The sequence below is a fragment of the Delphinapterus leucas genome, chromosome 2 (genome assembly GCF_059928025.1).
Source record: "Delphinapterus leucas isolate spDelLeu-1000000601 "Yukka" chromosome 2, BTC_Dleu_Yukka2, whole genome shotgun sequence".
In the NCBI taxonomy this organism is placed as follows: Eukaryota; Metazoa; Chordata; class Mammalia; order Artiodactyla; family Monodontidae; genus Delphinapterus; species Delphinapterus leucas.
Window position 1 is genome coordinate 44,247,281 of NC_143130.1, and position 23,672 is coordinate 44,270,952.

The window sequence follows — 23,672 nt, forward strand, 5'->3', positions numbered from 1 at the left end:
CTGTGCCTTCTTTCATCCCAGTCACACTGGATGTGAAGATCAAGGTCAACAAGACTAATTTCAGAGACCATCTGCTGATGGGGCTGAGGCTTTACTTGCATCTCCATCCAAGTTTGGGAAGAGCTGATAGATTAAAATCAACATGGGCTCTGGAGGTAGACATGGGTATATGTGTGCCAGAGTGTGTGTGTGTGTGTGTGTGTGTGTGTGTGTGTGTGTGTGTGTGTGTGTGTGTGTGTGTGTGTCTATTTGCTTGAGTGTTTTAATTACCTAGACAATTTTTCATGCCATTTCTGCCTTGAACTAGGCTATGTGATAACTCATTTTATCTCTTTAGTCTCAATTTCCTTATCATTTGAAGGACTGGGGCTAAATAATATACAATAACCTGCTCAGCTAGAACATTTTAAGATTCTTTTATTCTAATTCCCTTAAATCTCTATAGAAAAGGAATGTAGAATAGACAGAAGTTTTAGTTCTGGCTCTGTAATATGAGCTATTTAAACTGCACTGAAGACTTCACCCCTGTATACTCAAGTTTCTGCACCTGAAAATTATACGGAAGATCTACCTCGGTTGGGCCATAATTACTATTAGATAAGAAAATATATGTAAAAGAGCAAGGTTCTTTCTTGGCTTATAAAAAGTACTAAATATTTTTTATAAAGTCTGTGAGTGCTCTTATTGTAGTAAAATAAAGGCTTCACAATCCACAGAGTAAAAGACTATCGATAGTAAATTTAAATGGTCTCAGATAGTTAAAACTGTCAAGATTTTTATCTGATTTTTATAGTTTCATGTGTTTCCACTAGAGCATTCAGCCTAGTACTTCTTAATACCTTGGTGTGTTTACTTATAGCACGTCTTTTGCTCTTTGTGGTTGTTTACATCTCTTCCACAATGGCCTTGGAAGAAAGTAATCAAGTTTGCAGCGTTGTATATATACTAAGAATAAATATACTCTGACTCTCCTGGGAATAAAATGTTGGCCTGGGTGTTGATTTTATAAAAATTATTTGTCACTACCCTCCACCCAGCAAGCAAAGTCCAAAAATTGGGAATCATGCTAGATTTCTTCCTCTCCTTCACTTACTTCTCATGTTGACCTTTTAAGTCATCACCTGTCTTCTCCCCACTCCCCACTCTAATCAAGCCGCCATTATCACTTCTGCTCTAACCCAACTGGTTGTCTCCTTGTTCTTTTATCCCATGTTGGAAAGAATTATAAGAAACAAGGGATCACTGCATCAGTCCTCCTGGATTACTTTGAACTCAGCCCAGTTCAATACAAACTACCAGGCCAACAAGATGGTAAATTGTTTCTTTTGGAAACCATCTTTGTATTTTGTTTTCCTGTTACAGACATATGTTGCTAAGAGATCTTTGGCTTGACAAGACCCACTATATCTTTGCTAGAACATCCTGGCTTTGTCTCCCTGACCACTGCTATCAAAACCTCCCAGCCATCCTCAGAGGCTCATTAACATCACCACACAAGGAAACTACTCCACCTTTACACAGTTTTGCAAACTCCACAGGGGTCCATGATTTTTTTTTTTTTTTGAGCCTGGCAGAATCTTTTTTATTTAAAAGCTGAGTCTTCTAATACAGTGATTTCCTGAAGTTTCAAATAACTTGCAAAGTATGAAACCTGAATTCCTTTGTAAGGTTTTTTGTGATACCTTTAACTTTCAGTCATAGCATTTAAATGAAGGCAGCTATGATTTTAAAATATAGTACATAATGATAGGTACACAGAAATATTATACATTTTTTCATAAGTACTTTTGCATGATACTAGCAGGGAGAGAAAGAAAAGCATCTTGTGGTAGGTTAAGTGGCAAGTTCAGGTTCAGGCTCTCTAATCTTTAGGCAAAAAGCTTGCCTCTTTGCTGGTCAGACCACACACAGGGCAGTTCTGTTAATGTTTAGAAGCCTATGAATAGGAATGTGTCCAAAGAAAATCAATGACAATCAGAACATCAGAAACAATACCACATAAGCAATGTTTAGCTGAACCACATCAAACTTGGAGAGGGCTTCACCTGAGGAAGTTAAGGCATGTAAAACGGAGATTAGATCTTATCCTTGTTGCTACACATTTTAGGCAAAATGTGTAAAATTCACAAGGCAAAGATCAAAACAAAGAAAAACAAATCCACCTAATTATATACTATGGAATGGGTATGTCCTGAAACGGAATGTCAACGAAGCATTTAAGTGGAAGTTAGATAAACCATATGTTAGGTGTGTTCTAAGGGTTCGTGAGCTGAAACTTTATTTTTTATTTTTATTTTTTTGCGGTACACGGGCCTCTCACTGCTGTGACCTCTCCCGTTGTGCAGCACAGGCTCCGGATGCGCAGGCTCAGAGGCCATGGCTCACGGACCCAGCCGTCCTGTGGCATGTGGGATCTTCCCGGACCCGGGCACGAACCCATGTCCCCTGCATCGGCAGGCAGACTCTTAACCACTGCGTCACCAGGGAAGCCCTGAGCTGAAACTTTTAAGCCCATTTATTGTAAGATGTTATGATTCCATGGCAGTCTCAAGTCTTTTGGTAATGATGTGCAACAACCTGGGGATTTTTTTTTCAGTAGAATAATGCTATGATTTCCAAATCCCTTTCAGCCAAAATTGTATGGGTGATCCAAGTAACCTACGAAGTGCCTTGAGCTCCATGATGAAAGATGGTATATAAATAAAAAGGGTAATTTAGTCATAATAAATAACGGTAATGACGATGGATGATGGATGGATGGTGTCACAGAGAAGCTGGCCTGCCATTAGGGAGCCCAAAGCAACCAGCTATGAGCTGGAAATAATGTGTGCCCAGGCCAGGAGGATATTCAGTGACTGAGACCATGTTAACCTTTCAACCAAAGACCTGGATCAAACCTCTGATTCAGAGGTGTAAGCATTTGAAATGGAAAAAACTACAGTATTTATTCCAGAGCTTGAATGTTACTTTGGACTTATAAGACCTCTACCAACACAGGTCAACAGGGAGCTTCCTCTTCCAACAGAAGAGAAAATTGAGTAGGTCAGAGGAAGAGCCAGAATTCCAGACTAGAGTTATGACTCTGAATCCCATGCTCTTTCCATCCTCTACCAGACCCCAGACAATTCAGTGGAACATGTAACTTCAGAGAAGAGCCAACTTGGATGAGAAAATGTTGAAAAGAGGTCATGTCTCTCAAGATGGCTTGCAGAGCTGTTTTCCACCCATTTAGGCTCAGTAAGCCTGCTAGTAAAACTCTTAGCCCCTCAAGCAGGGAGGAGCCATGCACTGAGGCCCTGGAGCTGATCTCCAGAGTTAAAGGAACACATGGTAGGAGCCAGCTGAGTTCTGTTGGACCAGGAAAGGATACTGCTTTAGGGCTTTGTCCAGCTTGAGATCTAGGAAGCCTGATTGCTGCCAGAGGCCTGATTGATGCCACCTGCTGAAGGACTTGGCCTTTGGACTCCCAAGCCTCACACGTGCTTGAAGACCAACCAGTCACCATATGCAAAGAGGAAGGACCCTCCTCTCTGCCCACCAAAACTACCATCAAAAAAAAAAAGAAATCTGGAAGCTACAAATCTAGGAATCTTGTTAGAACACATGGATGCTTTCCTTACCTACTTATCTTTCCTTTTTCTTTTTTTTTTTTTGGTGGTATCTATTGAAATTTTAGTTTTACAGCCTTTAGCTTTAACTTGCTTGCATTTTGGCATAATTTAACATATTTTATCATTTGGAATTTATTCTCATCCTCTTTTTCTAGTTTATCATCTTTAAATTTTTAACCTTTTTAACTTAACAATATTCTTTTTGTGCTTTTCCTTTGAAGCTAGTCTATTCTCAGCCTTTTAACATTTATTTTGGGTTTTTATTTCCTGAAAGAAATTATTATTTTATATTTCTTAAACATTTTCTTATTAATTTTAAGTCACTGTAATTTTATCTCTGAAATTTTTGTTTTCTTTTTTAATTTCTTTATAACTCTCATTTTACCTCTTCTGTTTCACCTTTTCAATATTGCTCTATTTTCCCAGTTTTTAAACATATGCTTTTGCCTCTTTAAAACTGATATTTGAAATTATAACTTCTTCTGCATTTTTATTTTTAGCTTTTGAAATTATTTTTCCTTTCAATTTTTCTGTTTACCTTGTATTCTGTTTATTTCCATAGGATACCAATGTCTAATCCTATATAAAAAAGAATCATTTGTTACCATAGGAAGGGGCTTTAAGTCTTTTTCCACAGTTTGAGGCAGGTATGTATGAATGTTAATCCTGTCACCCCAACCCACTGACTCAGTGATCTTGGGAACCTGCTCTTCTATCTGGGCCTCAGCTCACAACTCTGCAAATGCTGACCCCTTACAACACTGGAATTCACCTTTCCTATTATACATTCTGAAAGGCATGGAGGAGCTAGGCCAGGAGAAACACCACCCCAATCTTCCCTCTTGCAGCCAACCATTTTTCAGTCCTTTCACTTTTAGCCATTCCACAGCCATTTTTCAACCATTTCAGCCATTCCATTTAGATAAAGTGACACTTTTATTACAGCTGTATCCAGAATCCAGTAAAATACAACTGAGAATAAAGATTTATCTGCAGGAAATAGAAGCAAATCAAAGCATTGGTCTTTTTTTGTTTGTTTGTTCATTTTGTTTTGTTTTATTATTTCTTTTAATCTTTTTTTTTACACAGCAGGTTCTTATCAGTTAATCTATTTTATACATATTAGTGTATATTTGTCAATCCCAATCTCCCAATCCATCCCACCACCCTCCCCCACTGCTTTCTCCCATTGGTGTCCATACATTTGTTCTCTACATCTGTGTCTCTATTTCTGCCTTGCAAACCAGTTCATCTGTACCATTTCTCTAGATTCCACATATATGCATTAATATACGATATTTGTTTTTCTCTTTCTGACTTACTTCACTCTGTATGACAGTCTCTAGGTCCATCCACGTCTCTACAAATGACCCAATTTCGTTCCTTTTTATGGCTGAGTAATATTCCATTGTATATATGTGCCACATCTTCTTTACCCATTCGTCTGTCGATGGGCATTTAGGTTGCTTCCATGACCTGGCTATTGTAAATAGTGCTGCATTGAACACTGAGGTTCATGTGTCATTCTGAATTATGGTTTTCTCGGGGTATATGCCCAGTAGTGGGATTGCTGGGTCATATGGTAATTCTATTTTTAGTTTTTTAAGGAACATCCATACTGTTTTCCGTAGTGGCTGTATCAATTTACATTCCCACCAACAGTGCAAGAGGGTTTCCTTTTCTCCACACCCTCTCCAGCATTTGCTGTTTGTAGATTTTCTGATGAGGCCCATTCTAACTGGTGTGAGGTGATACCTCATTGTAGTTTTGATTTGCATTTCTCTAATAATTAGTAATGTTGAGCAGCTTTTCAAGTGCTTCTTGACCATCTGTATGTCTTCTTTGGAGAAATGTCTATTTAGTTCTTCTGCCCATTTTTGTATTGGGTTGTTTGTTTTTTTGATACTGAGCTGCTTGTAAATTTTGGAGATTAATCCTTTGTGAGTTGCTTCATTTGCAAATATTTTCTCCCATTTTGAGGGTTGTCTTTTCATCTTGTTTATGTTTTCTTTTGCTGTGCAAAAGCTTTGAAGTTTCATTAGGTCCCATTTGTCTATTTTTGTTTTTATTTCCATTACTCTAGGAGGTGGGTCAAAAAAGATTGTTCCTATGTTTTCCCCTAAGAGTTTTATAGCGTCTGGTCTTATATTTAGGTCTTTAATCCATTTTGAGTTTATTTTTGTGAAGCATTGGTCTTAACTTCAGGAAAATCACAATTTGAGCCCTGACTTTGTCACTAACCAAGTAACTGAGGGAGTCATTTGATTATTGTGGACACCAATTCCCTCCTTTTTAAAAGGAGTGTTAGATGAGATTATTTCTATGGATTCCTCTGTTATTAATTGCCAATGAGTCTATACCTTTCTATTCAAAGGAACTATGAGATTGACATTAATGTATATGGAGATTACCCTGTTATTTGTACCAGGTAACAGAACCCAAGAGAAGTTATTCCTGCCAGAGTACCAAGACCTCTCCAGTCAAGCCCATTGAGCAAAACAACAACATGTTACCATGGTAACATAAATGCGGACTAGGTTGAGCCAGGTGCCTGACATACTTGCCATTGATGACACCATCTGGGTTGAGCATGGGGATGATCTTGAAAATGAAGTTTTCCCTCAAGAGCCTAGCCACAGGGTCACTGCTGACCAGGAACTCTAAGGTCCCCTTCATCACCCAGCTGGCATTGCTCTCTCCTGGGTGAACTCGAGCAGTAATCACCTGGTATGGGCGCTGCCCTGCAGAAAAAGAGACACAAGAAAATTAACGTAAGTACACTTTTCATTTCCACCCAGATAATCTCCAGGAAGCCAGTATTACACGTGACTGGCATGAAGCCTGAAACAGGCTGTTTCTAATACACATCTAATGTACATGTATCCATTTTCCATCTGCCTCTATGGTCTGCAAGACTCAAGAGAGTATAAAGTTAAAGCTCAAGGCTGTTATCCAAAGCATAAGTACTTAGTGGCATCAAAACCAACCAAGAATCAGATTTTGGCAAGACCACCAAAGAAATAATTTACTCTTCAGAGTCCAACAGCATGATGCTGGGTGTCCCAGATCTGAGATTGAATCTTATCTTCATCATTTACCAGTTGTAAGACCTCAGCCAAATGACTTAATTTCTCCAACGCTGCTTTCTCATCTGTAAAATGAGGACAATAATACTGACCTCCTGCAGCTGTTATAAAAACTAAAGGATGTGATTATAAAGAACTTGGCATATTGCTTGCTGTTCAGTGTGTACCTGTTAGCTCTCTCCCTTCTCAATTATAAAGTCTGTGGTTAGGATGGTGCCTCACATTCCCCAGTAGAAATAGGAGTCAAGTACAGAAACTGAGTTGGGAAATTTATGACTGACTTTATGACACTGAAGCCAATCCTGGAGAGATTTCACAAAAGAGGGAAGCACCTGGAAGCTTAATCTTGGAGTTGCAATACTTCCTTCACTTTGCAGAAGAAATCAGGAACACACTCTCTGCCAATCACAGGGAGTGTACTGACATGAATAGATCTTATGAAGAATGCATTGATGAAAGACAGACTTATCCTTTCTTTGCTGACAGAAGACACATGGAGTATCGTAGTGTTGAAACGTATTCTTAGACCACATCTGGGTTCAGGTGGTAAATGTCTTTTGATTGATTGGTGATGTCTGTCCCCATACACTTGAGGAAGAAGCGGGGAACATGTGGTATCATACAAGCCATTCACCGTGTCTGCTCTAACCCCTTGTTTAATTTTGACTCTTCCATCTGTATCCTCACCCAATTCTTTATTACTCCTAAACCCATTCTAATGATGAGAACTAAATATTTGCCAAGTATAAATACCTTAGCCACTAAACAGACTAAAAGTTAAACCAGTCATTTTCTTCCTGATCATTCAAATCATGAGTTAAATATGGCTTTTCTTCCCTTAAGCAGTAATCTTTTTGAGGGAATAAACTGTGTCTCAAATTCTGTACAAAGGAAGACAAAACTGAGTAACTCTCAATTACAGCTAAATAACAAGTAATGGAAGATACAGAGAAATAAACTATTAATTCCCTAATTATATTACTATTATCATCAATTAAAACAAACAAAAAACCCTCTGTCAACAGCCAATGAGATGCAGGTTTAAGGGGCATATATTGGTGCATTTTTACTGACTATGGTAAGAGCATGTTATTTCTCTTTGTAGATCCTTTATATATTGTGGATAATATTCAGTTATGTTTTTGCTTAAGCAGGTATTTTGAACATATTCCAGAAACTGCAGGAGGCATTCGGTAGAAAAAGTTGAATATATTATAGTTCTTGTTCTGTAAGAGGCCAAAGCATTTGTCGGTAGTGACAAACATGCAAGCAAATAATGACAAGTGAGCTAGTGGAGGTGTATATAAAGCACCAAAAATAGATCTGAGTCAGAGAGGGAAGGACATTTCCAGCGATGTGATGTAATTTAGACTGGGTCCTACAGGATAAGTATCAGCTAACTAGAGAAAGAAGGTGAGAAGGGGTCTTCTAAGCAAAGAAAAAGATACATGGCAAAGAACACAGAGGAGAAAAACTGGTGCATTCAAGAATAAAGAAAACTTGTGAATGGCTGAAGCAAAGGACTAGAGATAGTAGCCTGTGAATTTAGAAAAGTAGTTTGGTGTCAAACTGTTAAGATCCTTCCTCATATATTTTGTTTAGGGATTTGGACTTTATTCTGTAGATCAGAAGTTCTCAACCATGGAGTCAGTGTCTCCCTGATACGCTATGATCTGTGATGAGATCTATTGAAGAATCACTGGTTAGTAATAAAAGTGTAAATGCTTGTTATATATATATGTATAAATATATATACACACATATATATACATACACACACACATATACACTACACTATATATGTATACATATACTTTATAAATACACATACATATATACATGTATATACACACACATACACATATCACACAAAATGCTGGCTACCGCCACCCAATAGCTTTTCTCCCCTTCTTTCCTACTACCAGACCCCTGATTTTGGGGGGTTTAAAAAGTGCCCAGATCAAAACACCCAGCTTCGTGGATCCTCTTGTAGGTAGGAGTGACCATGTGACAGGGTTGAGACCAATGAGATGTAAATGGCAGCCGGGGGTCGGTCTTTCTGGAAAACTGACTAAAGGGCACTGTTTCACCTGGCAAATGCCTTCTTGGTTTTTGTCCCTTATCCCTTAGCTTTGTCTCTTGTTCCTTCCGTGAACATAGATCTGATACTTTCAGGTGAAGAAGCCAACTTGACAATCAAAGTCACATGATAAGATGTTACCATAAAGGTAGAAAGAGCCTAGTTCTTGAAAAATCCCTTAAGCAGCTACCCTGCACCTTCACTAGCTTCTTCAATGCTTCTGGATGTTTGAGACCAATAAACCACTATTTGACTGGGCAAATGTAATCACGTTTCTGTTATATCTTGTTAGACTCTAGTTTAACTTATATAAGAGCAGATTTAAAGTCATCCTTAAAATAAGGTTACTTTGGAGGCTTCCGGGAAGATGGCGGAAGAAAAAAGCACGGAGATCACCTTCCTCCCCACAGATACACCAGAAATACATCTACACGTGGAACAACTCCTACAGAACACCTACTGAACGCTGGCAGAAGACCTCAGACCTCCCAAAAGGCAAGAAATCCCCCACGTACCTGGGTAGGGCAAAAGAAAAAAGAATAAACAGACACAAAAGAATAGGGACGGGACCTGCACCAGTGGGAGGGAGCTGTGAAGGAGGAAAGGTTTCCACACACTAGGAAGCCCCTTCGCGGGCGGACACTGCGGGTGGCAGAGGGGGAAGCTTCGAAGCCGCGGAGGACAGCACAGCAACAGGGGTGCGGAGGGCAAAGCGGAGAGATTCCCGCACAGAGGATCAGGGCCGAACGGCACTCACCAGCCCGAGAGGCCTGTCGGCTCACCCGCCGGGGCGGGCGGGGCTGGGAGCTGAGGCTCCGGCATCGGTCGGAGCGCTGGGAAAGGACTGGGGTTGGCGGCGTGAACACAGCCTGCAGGGGGTTAGTGCGCCACGGCTAGCCGGGAGGGAGTCCGGGGAAAAGTCTGGAGTTGCCGAAGAGGCAAGACACTTTTTCTTCCCTCTTTGTTTCCTGGTGCGCGAGGAGAGGGGATTAAGAGTGCTGCTTAAAGGAGCTCCAGAGACGGGTGCGAGCCGCAGCTAAAAGCGCGGACCCCAGAGACAGGTAAGAGACGCTAAGGCTGCTGCTGCTGCCACCAAAAAGCCTGTGTGCGAACACAGGTCACTATCTACACCCCGCTTCCGGGGAGCCTGTGCCGCCCGCCACTGCCAGGGTTCCAGGATCCAGGGACAACTCCCCCGGGAGAACGCACAGCGCGCCTCAGGCTGGTGCAATGTCACGCCAGCCTCTGCCGCCGCAGGATTAACCCGCCCTCCGTGCCCCTCCCTCCTGCCGCCCTGAGTGAGCCAGAGCCCCCGAATCAGCGGCTCCTTTAACCCCGTCATGTCTGAGGGAAGAACAGACACCCTCCGGCGACCTATATGAAGAGGCGAGGCCAAATCCAAAGCTGAGGCCCTGGGAGCTGTGAGAACAAAGAAGAGAAAGGGAAATCTCTCCCAGCAGCCTCAGAAGCAGCGGATTATAGCTCCACATCAACTTGATGTACCCTGCATTTGTGGAATACCTGAATAGACAATGAATCATCCCAAATTGAGGAGGTGGACTTTGAGAGCAAGATTTATGCTGTATAGCTTTGCTTCCACCATTTGTCCTAGGGTTCTATCTGTCGGTTTTTTTGTTTCGTTTTGTTTTTAATTTTTTTTCTTAATAAATATTTTTTTATTTTAATAACTTTATTGTATTTTATTTTATTTTACTTTACCTTCTTTCTTTCTTTTTTCCTCCCTTCCCTCCTTCCTTCCTTCCTCCCTCCATCCTTCTTTCCTTTCTTTCTTTTTCTTTCTACTTCTACTATTTCTTTCTTTCTACTTTTTCTCCCTTTTATTCTGAGCCGTGTGGATGAAAGGCTCTTGGTGCTGCAGCCAGGAGTCAGTGCTGTGCCTCTGAGGTGGGAGAGCCAAATTCAGGACACTGGTCCACAAGAGACCTCCCAGCTCCACATAATATCAAATGGCAAAAATCTCCCAGAGATCTCCATCTCAACACCAGCACCCAGCTTCACTCAACGACCAGCAAGCTACAGTGCTGGACATCCTATGCCAAACAACTAGCAAGACAGGAACACAACCCCACCCATTAGCAGAAAGGCTGCCTAACATCATAACTCCACAGACACCCCAAAACACACCACCAGACGTGGACCTGACCACCAGAAAGAAAAGATCCAGCCTCATCCACCAGAACACAGGCACTAGTCCCCGCCACCAGGAAGCCTACACAACCCACTGAAACAACTTTAGCCACTGGGGACAGACACCACAAACAACGGGAACTATGAACCAGCAGCCTGCTAAAAGGAGACCCCAAACACAGTAAGATAAGCAAAATGAGAAGACAGAAAAACACACAGCAGATGATGGAGCAAGATAAAAACCCACCAGACCTAACAAATGAAGAGGAAATAGGCAGTCTACCTGAAAAAGAATTCAGAATAATGATAGTGAAGATGAACCAAAATCTTGGAAATAGAATGGACAAAATGCAAGAAACATTTAACAAGGACCTAGAAGAACTAAAGATGAAACTAACAACGATGAACAACACAATAAATGAAACTAAAAATACTCTAGACGGGATCAATAGCAGAATAACTGAGGCAGAAGAACGGATAAGTGACCTGGAAGATAAAATAGGGGAAATAACTACTGCAGAGCAGAATAAAGAAAAAAGAATGAAAAGAACTGAGGACAGTTTCAGAGACCTCTGGGACAACATTAAACAATCCAACATTCGAATTATAGGGGTTCCAGAAGAAGAAGAGAAAAAGAAAGGGACCGAGAAGATATTTGAAGAGATTATAGTTGAAAACTTCCCTAATATGGGAAAGGAAATAGTTAATCAAGTCCAGGAAGCACAGAGTCCCATACAGGATAAATCCAAGGAGAAATATGCCAAGACACATATTAATCAAACTGTCAAAAATTAAATACAAATAAAGCATATTAAAAGCAGCAAGGGGAAAACAACAAATAACACACAAGGGAATCCCCATAAGGTTAACAGCGGATATTTCAGCAGAAACTCTGCAAGGCAGAAGGGACTGGCAGGACATATTTAAAGTGATGAAGAAGAAAAACCTGCAACCAAGATTACTCTACCCAGCAAGGATCTCATTCAGATTTGATGGAGAAATTAAAACCTTTACAGACAAGCAAAAGCTGAGAGAGTTCAGCACCACCAAACCAGCTTTACAACAAATGCTAAAGGAACTTCTCTAGGCAAGAAGCACAAGAGAAGGAAAAGACCTACAGTAATGACCCCAAAACAATTAAGAAAATGGGAATAGGAACATACATATCGAAAATTACCTTAAATGTAAATGGATTAAATGCTCCCACCAAAAGACACAAATTGGCTGAATGGATACAAAAACGACGCGTATATATGCTGTCTACAAGAGACCCACTTCAGACCTAGAGACACATACAGAATGACAGTAAGGGGATGGAAAAAGATATTTCATGCAAATGGAAACCAAAAGAAAGCTGGAGTAGCAATTCTAATATCAGACAAAATAGACTTTAAACCAAAGATTATTAGAAAAGACAAAGAAGGACACTACATAATGATCAAGGGATCGATCCAAGAAGAAGATATAACAACTGTAAATATTTATGCACCCAACATAGGAGCACCTCAATACATAAGGCAAATACTAACAGCCATAAAAGGGGAAATCGACAGTAACACATTTATAGTAGGGGACTTTAACACCCCACTTTCACCAATGGACAGATCATCCAAAATGAAAATAAATAAGGAAACACAAGCTTTAAATGATACATTAAACAAGATAGACTTAATTGATATTTATAGGACACCCCATCCAAAAACAACAGACTACACATTTTTATCAACTGCTCATGGAACATTCTCCAGGGTAGATCATATCTTGGGTCACAAGTCAAGCCTTGGTAAATTTAAGAAAATTGAAATTGTTTCAAGTATCTTTTCTGATCACAACGCTATGAGACTAGATATCAATTACAGGAAAAGATCTATAAAAACTACAAACACATGGAGGCTAAACAATACACTACTTAATAACGAAGTGATCACTGAAGAAATCAAAGAGGAAATAAAAAAATACCTCGAAACAAACTACAATGGAAACGCGATGACCCAAAATCTAAGGGATGCAGCAAAAGCAGTTCTAAGAGGGAAGTTTATAGCAATACCATCCTACCTTAAGAAACAGGAAATATCTCGAATAAACAACCTAAACTTGCACCTAAAGCAAATAGAGAAAGAAGAAAAAAAAACGCCAAAGTTAGCAGAAGAAAAGAAATCATAAAAATCAGATCAGAAATAAATGAAAAAGAAATGAAGGAAACGATAGCAAAGATCAATAAAATTAAAAGCTGGTTCTTTGAGAAGATAAATAAAATTGATAAACCATTAGCCAGACTCCTCAAGAAAAAAAGGGAGAAGACTGAAATCAATAGAATTAGAAATGAAAAAGGAGAAATAACAACTGACACTGCAGAAATACAAAAGATCATGAAAGATTACTACAAGCAACTCTATGCCAATAAAATGGACAACCTGGAAGAAATGGACAAATTCTTAGAAATGCACAACCTGCCAAGACTGAATCAGGAAGAAATAGAAAATATGAACAGACCAATCACAAGCACTGAAATTGAAACTGTGATTAAAAATCTTCCAACAAACAAAAGCCCAGGACCAGATGGCTTCACAGACAAATTCTATCAAACGTTTAGAGAAGAGCTAACACCTATCCTTCTCAAATTCTTCCAAAATATAGCAGAGGGAGGAACACTCCCAAACTCATTCTACGAGGCCACCATCACCTTGATACCAAAACCAGACAAGGATGTCACAAAGAAAGAAAACTACATGCCAATATCACTGATGAACATAGATGCAAAAATCCTCAACAAAATACTAGCAAACAGAATCCAACAGCACATTAAACGATCATACACCATGATCAAGTGGGGTTTATTCCAGGAATGCAAGGATTCTTCAATATATGCAAATCAATCAACGTGATACACCATATTAACAAACTGAAGGAGAAAAACCATATGATCATCTCATTAGATGCAGAGAAAGCTTTTGACAATATTCAACACCCATTTATGATAAAAACCCTGCAGAAAGTAGGCATAGAGGGAACGGAACTTTCCTGAAAATAATAAAGGCCATATATGACAAACCACAACCAACATCGTCCTCAATGGTGAAAAACTGAAAGCATTTCCACTAAGATCAGGAACAAGACAAGGTTGCCCACTATCACCACTCTTATTCAACATAGTTTTGGAAGTTTTAGGAATCCAAATCGGAAAAGAAGAAGTAAAGCTGTCATTGTTTGCAGATAACATGATACTATACGTAGAGAATCCTAAAGATGCTACCAGAAAACTACTAGAGCTAATCAATGAATTTGGTAAAGTAGCAGGATACAAAATTAATGCACAGAAATCTCTGGCATTCCTATACACTAAGGATGAAAAATCTGAAAGTGAAATCAAGAAAACAGTCCCATTTACCACTGCAACAAAAAGAATAAAATATCTAGGAATAAACCTACCTAAGGAGACAAAAGACCTGTATGCAGAAAATTATAAGGCACTGATGAAAGAAATTAAAGATGATACAAATATTTAGATGGAGAGATATACCATGTTCTTGGATTGGAAGAATCAATATTGTGAAAATGACTCTACTACGCAAAGCAATCTACAGATTCAATGCAATCCCTATCAAACTACCACTGGCATTTTTCACAGAACTAGAACAAAATATTTCACAATTTGTATGGAAGCACAAAAGACCCTGAATAGCCAAAGCAATCTTGAGAACGAAAGGCTGAGCTGGAGGAATCAGGCTCCTTGACTTCAGACTATACTACAAAACTACAGTAATCAAGACAGTATGGTACTGGCACAAAAACAGAAAGATAGCTCAATGGAACAGGATAGAAAGCCCGGAGATAAACCCACGCACATATGGTCACCTTATCTTTGATAAAGGAGGCAGGAATGTACAGTGGAGAAAGGACAGCCTCTTCAATAAGTGGTGCTGGGAAAACTGGACAGGTAAATGTAAAAGTATGAGATTAGATCACTCCCTAACACCATACACAAAAATAAGCTCAAAATGGATTAAAGACCTAAATGTAAGGCCAGAAACTATCAAACTCTTAGAGGAAAACATAGGCAGAACACTCTATGACATAAATCACAGCAAGATCCTTTTTGACCCACCTCCTAGAGAAACGGAAATAAAAACAAAAATAAACAAATGGGACCTAATGAAACTTCAAAGCTTTTGCACAGCAAAGGAAACCATAATCAAGACCAAAAGACAACCCTCAGAATGGGAGAAAATATTTGCAAGTGAAGCAACTGAGAAAGGATTAATCTCCAAAATTTATAAGCAGCTCATGCAGCTCAATAACAAAAAAACAAACAACCCAATCCAAAAATGGGCAGAAGACCTAAATAGACATTTCTCCAAAGAAGATATACAGACTGCCAACAAACACATGAAAGAATCCTCAACTTCATTAATCATTAGAGAAATGCAAATCAAAACTACAATGAGGTATCATCTCACACCAGTAAGAATGGCCATCATCAAAAAATCTAGAAACAATAAATGCTGGAGAGGGTGTGGAGAGAAGGGAAGCCTCTTGCACTGTTGGTGGGAATGTAAATTGATACAGCCAGTGTGGAGAACAGTATGGAGTTTCCTTAAAAAACTACAAATAGAATTACCATATGACCCAGCAATCCCACTAGTGGGCATATACCCTGAGAAAACCATAATTCAAAAAGAGTCATGTACCAAAATGTTCACTGCAGCTCTATTTACAATAGCCCAGAGATGGAAACAACCTAAGTGTCCATCATCGGATGAATGGATAAAGATGTGGCACATATATACAATGGAATATTACGCAGCCATTGAGCTATTTGTAATGAGATGGATAGACCTAGAGTCTGTCATACAGAGTGAAGTAAGTCAGAGAGAGAAAGACAAATACCTTATGCTAACACATATATATGGAATTTAAGAAAAAAAAATGTCATGAAGAACCTAGGGGTAAGACAGGAAGAAAGACACAGACCTACTAGAGAATGGACTTAAGGATATGGGGAGGGGGAAGCGTAAGCTGTGACAAAGTGAGAGTGGCATGGACACATATACACTACCAAACATAAAATAGATAGCTAGTGGGAAGCAGCCGCATAGCACAGGGAGATCAGCTTAGTGCTTTGTGACCGCCTGGAGGGGTGGGATAGGGAGGGTGGGAGGGAGGGCGACGCAAGAGGGAAGAGATATGGGAACATATGTGTATGTATAACTGATTCACTTTGTTATAAAGCAGAAACTAACACACCATTGTAAAGCAATTATACTCTAATAAAGATGTAAAAAAAAAATAAGGTTACTTTGAATAACATGCATCCAAGTGTGCTTTCTGGACTGGGGAGAAAAGAATGTCAGAGTTGTAGTAAGAATATTTGTTATGTGTGTCCTAGAAAACAACAGTTGAGAATGTCTACTTTAAGAAATAGAAAGTAAATGATGGCTTTTCAACAGGAGAAAGACATGCCAAAGACGGTGCTTCAAAAAAATTCTGACATTTATGAAGACAGCACATTTGTTTAACCACAGACAGTGGTGGAGTTATAGAGCAGAGCACAACTTTTAGAGCCATATTTCCAGAGTTCAAATTCCAGCCCCACCATGTTCTACCTGAGATGAATTATGTTAAGCTTCTCAAGTGAGTATTGGGTTGGATATTCTGCATGTAAGCCTAGTGATTTGCTAACTGGAACTTACTAAGTATTGGCGGGGGTGGTATACAGTTAGCTAGCTGAGCACAGTTGAAGTTAGTTGAAGGTCAACTTTCCCACTGTATCATTTGCTCACAATTACTTTTCACTCCTTCCAAAGCAAGCTGTATTGGCACGCCAATAAAAAGCTTGTTGAGTAATAAAGAGGCTTGACGAATTTGTACCCAATCAGTGGCCTATTTTCAGTTCTATAATTCCATATCACTCTCTTTGTGGTTTTTGAACTATGTTCATTTACAGCATATTGAACAACAATAGTAAGTGCTCCCAGCCCAGCAAGAAGAAATTTTTTAAAAAAAAGTAGCTTAAGCTCGTGTAAATTTTCAACACCAACTGAACACTCTCATCGTCTGGGCCATTTGAGTCCCATTGCCTGGTAACCAGTGCAATGCAGTGTGTTAGTCAATAAGCCAAATGCAGCTCTTGCAAAGAAATGTCAATGATGTTTCTTCCCTTTGGAGAGTCAGGGTGATAATCTGCTAGACTATAATACACCACAAAAGCTGCCAGGCTGTTCTGAGCATCCTGAAGAAACAAACAGGGAAAACTGTGGACTCTCATGAAGAAATTAGTATAAGCAGAATTTTAGCCATTTCTAGTTGATTTTCCTCCTTCCTCTCCGTGATTTAAGGCAATTTTGCAGTCGTATTGGTGAGTTAAACTTATGGGACCATTCAATTGTAGCAGCAAATGGTGCTCCAAAGAACCCACAACAGACAACAGCTGTAAATAGTATGCAACATACATACTGTGTTTTTTCTTGTAATTGACAATTTCAGTTTTAATAACTCATCTTTGCTTGGGGTAGGGCCAAGAGTATCAAGTATATGTCTTTTTTTTTTCTCTGTAATTTATAAAATCTATTCCAGAGGCCACCAAAATCTATGGGGGAGTCATGGTTTGGCAAAATTGTAATTCTGAAAGCAACATATTGAATTTATGTCAGTGGTAATGACATCTGTATTAGAAACAAGTAGGGGGTGGTATAATGCCTGAGAGATATCAGGCTCAGGGCCAAGGAAAAGCTGAGTAAGAACAGAAGACATGTGTGATAATACACATGTACGCCTAACTATATAAACATCCATTCATTTATTCCTTCTTTCTTTCAACAATATATATTAAGCTCCTACTGGCACTCTGTAAGGTTCTGGAGATTCCAAAAGAAATAATGATTTTTGCCCTCACGGAACTAATAATAGTCTGGTGAGAAAAACAGGCACACAGATAATTATGATCCAATGATCAGGGACATTTGTCAAGACATTTTTCAAAGCACAGTGGAATGCTCATTACGTTATTTATGGTAATGCAAGCAACTGGAAGTGACTTAAACATGCATCCACAGGACATTAGTTAAAGAAATGATACGTAAAACAGAATACTATGCAACCATTAAAAGTGGTACATAGATCTCACACTGGAAGATATGTCACACAGTGATGAATGAAAACAATGTAGGCGAGAGCGCTGAATCATAATGGATCCCATTTTTGTCATTGTAGATACTTAAAGGTATCTGTACACAGAGACACATCTGCTAGTGGAGGCCACCTGGGTCATTTCTATGTCTTCTTTATCCCAATCTAGCATGTTTGTCTCTCCAGAAAATAACAATCATATGTCAGTTTTCATAAAGGCAAAATATTTTCCAGGAGTAGTAAACCACAGAAGAGAAAGATTAAAAAAAAGGTTTTTTTCACAGAAGACGTGACATATGATCTGGTTTGTCCCACTGGAGTTTGAGTTTGCCAGATGAAGAAAAGAAAGGAGGGAGATGATGGAAGGGGGTAAGTCGATGTATTTGCAAGATAATGAGGTCATAAAGCACAGAGCGTCTGAAGAAGAGTGATGTGATTTTATGTGACTAAAACACTAGCTATATGGAAGGTAAGAAGGGGAGTGATGCTATAAGCTAAGTCTGTACCTGTTTCTTTTAAACAGGCCTTTTAGCCCATGCTAAGGAGTTTGGAAACAATCTTATAGGCTGTGGAAGCACCATGGAAAATCATTTTGCAAGAGTGTAATCAGATGGGGCTTCTTGTTGGAGCTGAAGATGACAGGAGAAATGGCCCAAAGAGCATATTGTGATTTTAAGTCCAGTCAGCTAACTTGACCTTAACTCTGGAAGAGAGTGGATAAAAATGGCCTGACTGAAGGGCAAGGAGTGAGGAAGGAGACCAGGAAACAGAAATGGAAAAGAAAATGTCAATGAAAGAAGATTCTAAGAGAAAATTTGATAAGAGGTGTGGTGGGAAAAAAATTTATACATTATATAATATACATGATACTAATGTTTACCACCAAAGGTAGCATGCTATGAAAATATTCTGTACTGTGTGTTTTTCATTTACTAATATATCTTGGTGGTCTCTCCACATCAATATATAAAGATTCTTCCATCTCTCTTTTTTAATTAGTTGTAATTTAGGGTACAATTTACATACAATAAATTTTACCAATTTTAATTTTACAATTCAATGAATTTTGACAAATGTATGCAGTGCTGTAAAACCACTAAGATCATGATTATCATCACAGAAATTCCCCTCATTCCCCTTTGCAGGCCGTTGCCTCACCCCATCCCTACCCTCTGGCAACCACTGATCTGCTTTTTGGCTCTGTAGGGCTGTCTTCTCTGGGACTTCATAATTGATTCATACAGCATATAACCTTTTTGTCTGGCCTCTTTCCCTTAATGTAATGCTTTTGAGAGTCATCCATGTTGTTACATATATCAATAATGTGTTCCTTTTAGCCACTGACTTACATTCCAGTGTACCACAGGGCAATGGACATGCCACTATTTGTTTATTCCCTCACCTGTTGATAAGCATTTGCATTATTTCCAGTTTAGGGCTGCTATAGTCATTTGTGTATACATTTTTCTTCAAAGTGAATACTCGGGGGAATAGAATTTCTGCATACTTTGGTAGGGTTAATATTATGGTAGGTTTTTATGAGATGCTGCCAAGCTGTTTCCCAAAGAGTCTGTCCTATTCTTCATGTCCACCAGCAGTGTCTGAGGGTTCCAGTTAATCCACAGAACAACTGGCCCTTAGTATTGTCAAGCCTTTTTAATTTTAGTCATTCTAATGGGGAGGTAGTGGTGTCTAACTGTTGTTTTCATTTGCATTTCCCTGATGACAGATGATGTTGAGAACCTTCGTATGTGCTTTTTAGCCATTTTCATACTTTCTTAATGGAAGTATCTTTTCAGATCTTTTGCTTATTTTAAAATCAGGCTGTTTGTCTTATTATTGAGTTTGAAGTGTTCTTTATATATTCTAAGTACAACTGTTTAACAGATATAGGTTTAGTAAATTCTCCCACTCTTTGGCTTACCTTTTCATTTTCTTGAAAATGTATTTTGAAGCCAAAACATTTTTTATTTGATAAAGTCAAATTTCTCCATTCTTTTTCTTTCATAGTTTGAGTATTTGGTGTTCCATCTAAGAAACCTTTGCCTAACTCAATGTGACCATGATTTTCTTCTGCAAGATTTATAGTCTAAATTTTACATTTAAGTCAATCAATATTAGGTCTAGTGAGTTAATTTTGGATTATAATATGATATAAGGGTTGGGATTCATGTTTTTCTTCCTAGGATATCCTTTAGGATTTTATACACATTCAGCCTTATCTTCTTCAAATAACAACAGTTTTATTTTTTCCTCTCTAAACCTGAAAGCATCTTTCAACTGGAGGGTGGGATGCTACTCGCATCTACTGGTCTCTATTGGATAGGGGCCCAGGATGCTACTAAACATTCTGTAATGCACAGAACAGACTCCCATAATAAAAAATTATCTGGTTCAAAATGTCAATAGAGAGAAGAATGAAAAACTCTAGCTTATACTCTACAATACAATATTAAATAGAACTGGTGATAATGGCAATCTCTTTTTTTGTTTCCAGTCTCAGAAGGCAAGCTTTCAACATTTCCCCACTGAGGCTTTTGAAACTACCCTTTATTAAATTAAGAAAGTTTTCTTCTATTCCTACTTGCTAAGAGCTTTTGATCTTCAATTATGTCAAATTATTTCAAGTGATATTTTGCTTCTATTGAAATGAATACATAATTTTCTCCTTTATTCTGTAAATGTGATGAATTACATGGATTTATTTTTATTTCCTTTATAGAAAACTTTGAATATACACAAATATATTTACTGCCCAGCTACAACAATTATCAATTCCCAGCCATTTTTGTTTTATTTATACTCCCACTCTCTACCTCTCGCAAGATTATTTTGAAACAAGTCTTAGGCATCACTTTAACGCTGATTTTTTTTGCAAGTTGTATCAACATTACATTCCTGAAATACAATCAATTTGATTACGATATATCATATATCATTTTATGTAATTCTGGATTTGGTTGCTTTCTCGGGAATTTTGCACCTATGTCCCATGAGAGAAGTTGGTCTATCATTTTTCTTTCTTGTAATGTCCTTTTCAGACTTTTATATCAAGGTTGTGATGAGCTGGAAGTCATTACCACTTCTTCTTTTCTGTGGAAGATTTTTGAAGATTAGAAATACTTCCTCCTTAAATTTATGGTAAAATTTCCTAGTGAAGCCATCTGAGCATAGAATTTTTTTCTCTGAAGATTTTAATAACAACCCAAATTACATAATAACAAAACCAAAATATTAAAAAGCATTCAAATCATGTAATAAAGAAATCCAACCACTTAGATTTTCTATTTCTTCCTTTGTCAGTTTGGTAATTCTACTTTTCAATAATTTTACATTTAAAGCTATATTTTCAAATTTGTTGGTGTAAAGTTATTTTAAACTCCCCCTTATATTTAAGAGTCTCTAGGGATGATCCTTATTTTTATTTCTTATATAGAGTTCTTTATTCTTAATCATTCTCAAAGAGAGCATATCATTTTTAGTCTTTTCCAAAAATGAACTCTTTATTTTAGTTGTTTTCTCTTTCATTTATTTCTCCTCCTAAATTTCATTCTTCCTTCCTTCTACTTTCTTTGGTGTCAATATCATTGTTCTTTTACAAAGAACTTAAAATGATATTTACATCATTGGCCCAGTGTATGATGGAATTTTATAAATGTTATCCATGTGTTTAAAAGAATGCCACCGAGTGCAATGTTCCATATACACCAATTAGATCAGATTTGTTAGTTATATTCTTCATATTTTCTATATTTTTCCTTGATATTATGTCTCCTTATTCTATGAGTTACTGATAGAGGTATATTAAAAGTCTCCAAAGACTATTTTAGATTTGTCTATTTCTTCTTATAATGTTGTCAATTATTTCTTTATTTTAAAGCTATGTTTTAAATGAAAACAGATTTAGCATCGTTATGTTGTCCTAACTGGACATTTTATTGTTATAAGGTATTTCTCTATTTCTACTAAAATATTTCTCCCTAGCTTCTCCTTTGGCTGTATTTGCTGGATTTCTTTAGGTTAGTATTTACAATGTGTATCATTTCCCATCCCTTTACTTTCAAACTTTCTATAATTCTCCAGTAGATATTCATTTCTTGGATGTATCATATGACTGACTATTATATTTTATTCAGTCTGGCAATATTTATTCTCTTTTATTTTTTGTTTTATTTTAATTTTTTTTTATTTTTTAATTTTATTTTTTTTTATACAGCAGATTCTTATTAGTCATCAGTATTATACACACCAGTGTATATATTTCAATCCCAATTGCCCAATTCATCACACCACCAACCCCACCCCAGCGCCGCTTTCCCCACCTTGGTGTCCATACGTTTGTTCTCTACATCTGTGTCTCAACTTCTGCCCTCCAAACCAGTTCATCTGTACCATTTTTCTAGGTTCCACATATATGCATTAATATACAATATTTCTTTTGCTCTTTCTGATTTACTTCACTCTGTATGACAGTCTCTAGATCCAACCACGTCTCAACAAATGACCCAATATCGTTCCTTTTTATGGCTGAGTAATATTCCATTGTATATATGTAACACATCTTCTTTATCCATTTGTCTGTCGATGGGCATTTAGGTTGCTTCCATGACCTGGCAATTGTAAACAGTGCTGCAATGAACACTGGGGTGCATGGGTCTTTTTGAATTATGGTCTTCTCTGGGTATATGCCCAGTAGTGGGATGGCTGGATCATATGGTAATTCTATTTTTAGTTTTTTAAGGAACCTCCATACTGTTCTCCATAGTGGCTGTATCAGTTTAGATTCCCACAAACAGTGCAAGAGGGTTCCCTTTTCTCCACACCCTCTCCACCATTTGTTGTTTGTAGATTTTTTGATGATGCCTGTTCTAACTGGTGTGAGGTGATACTTAATTGTAGTTTTGATTTGCATTTCTCTAGTAATTAGTCACGTTGAGCAGCTTTTCATGTGCTTCTTGGCCATCTGTATGTCTTCTTTGGAGAAATGTCTATTTAGGTCTCCTGCCCATTTTTGGATTGGGTTCTTTGTTTCCTTCATACTGAGCTGCGTAAGCTGTTTATATATTTTGGAGTTCAATTCTTTGTCTGTTGATCCATTTACAAATATTTTCTCCAATTCTCGGGGTTGTCTTTTCGTCTATGTTTATGGTTTCCTTTGTGGTGCAAAACCTTTGAAGTTTCATTAGGTCCCAGTTGTTTATTTTTCTTTTTATTTCCATTACTCTAGGAGGCGGGTCAAAAAAGATCTTGCTGTGATTTATATCAAAGAATGTTTTCCTCTAAGAGTTTTATAGTCTCTGGCCACACATTTAGGTCTTTAATCCATTTTGAGTTTATTTTTGTGTATGGTGCTAGGGAGTGTTCTAATTTCATTCTTTTACATGTAGCTGTCCAGTTTTCTCAGCAGCACTTATTGAAGACACTGTCTTTTCTCCATTGTATATCCTTGCCTCATTTGTCATAGATTAGTTGACCATAGGAGCATGGGTTTATCTCTGGGCTTTCTATCTTGTTCCATTGATCTAACTTTGTTTTTGTGCCAGTACCATACTGCCTTGATTACTGTAGCTTTGTAGTATAGTCTGAAGTCAGGGAGTCTGATTCCTCCAGCTGCATTTTTTT

General features: G+C 38.1%; 1 protein-coding gene across 1 annotated transcript in view; it reads right to left on the minus strand.

The window, feature by feature from the left end:
• Positions 1 to 204: 204 nt before the first annotated feature.
• The window catches only part of LOC149750011 (cytosolic carboxypeptidase 4-like), a 141,634-nt gene continuing 118,166 nt past the window's right edge, over positions 205 to 23,672 (minus strand). The window contains exon 3 of the mRNA XM_089906830.1: positions 205 to 6,352. Within this exon, the coding sequence (XP_089762956.1) occupies positions 6,060 to 6,352 (293 nt within the window). The 3' untranslated portion in view covers positions 205 to 6,059. The remainder of the gene's footprint in view (positions 6,353 to 23,672) is intronic.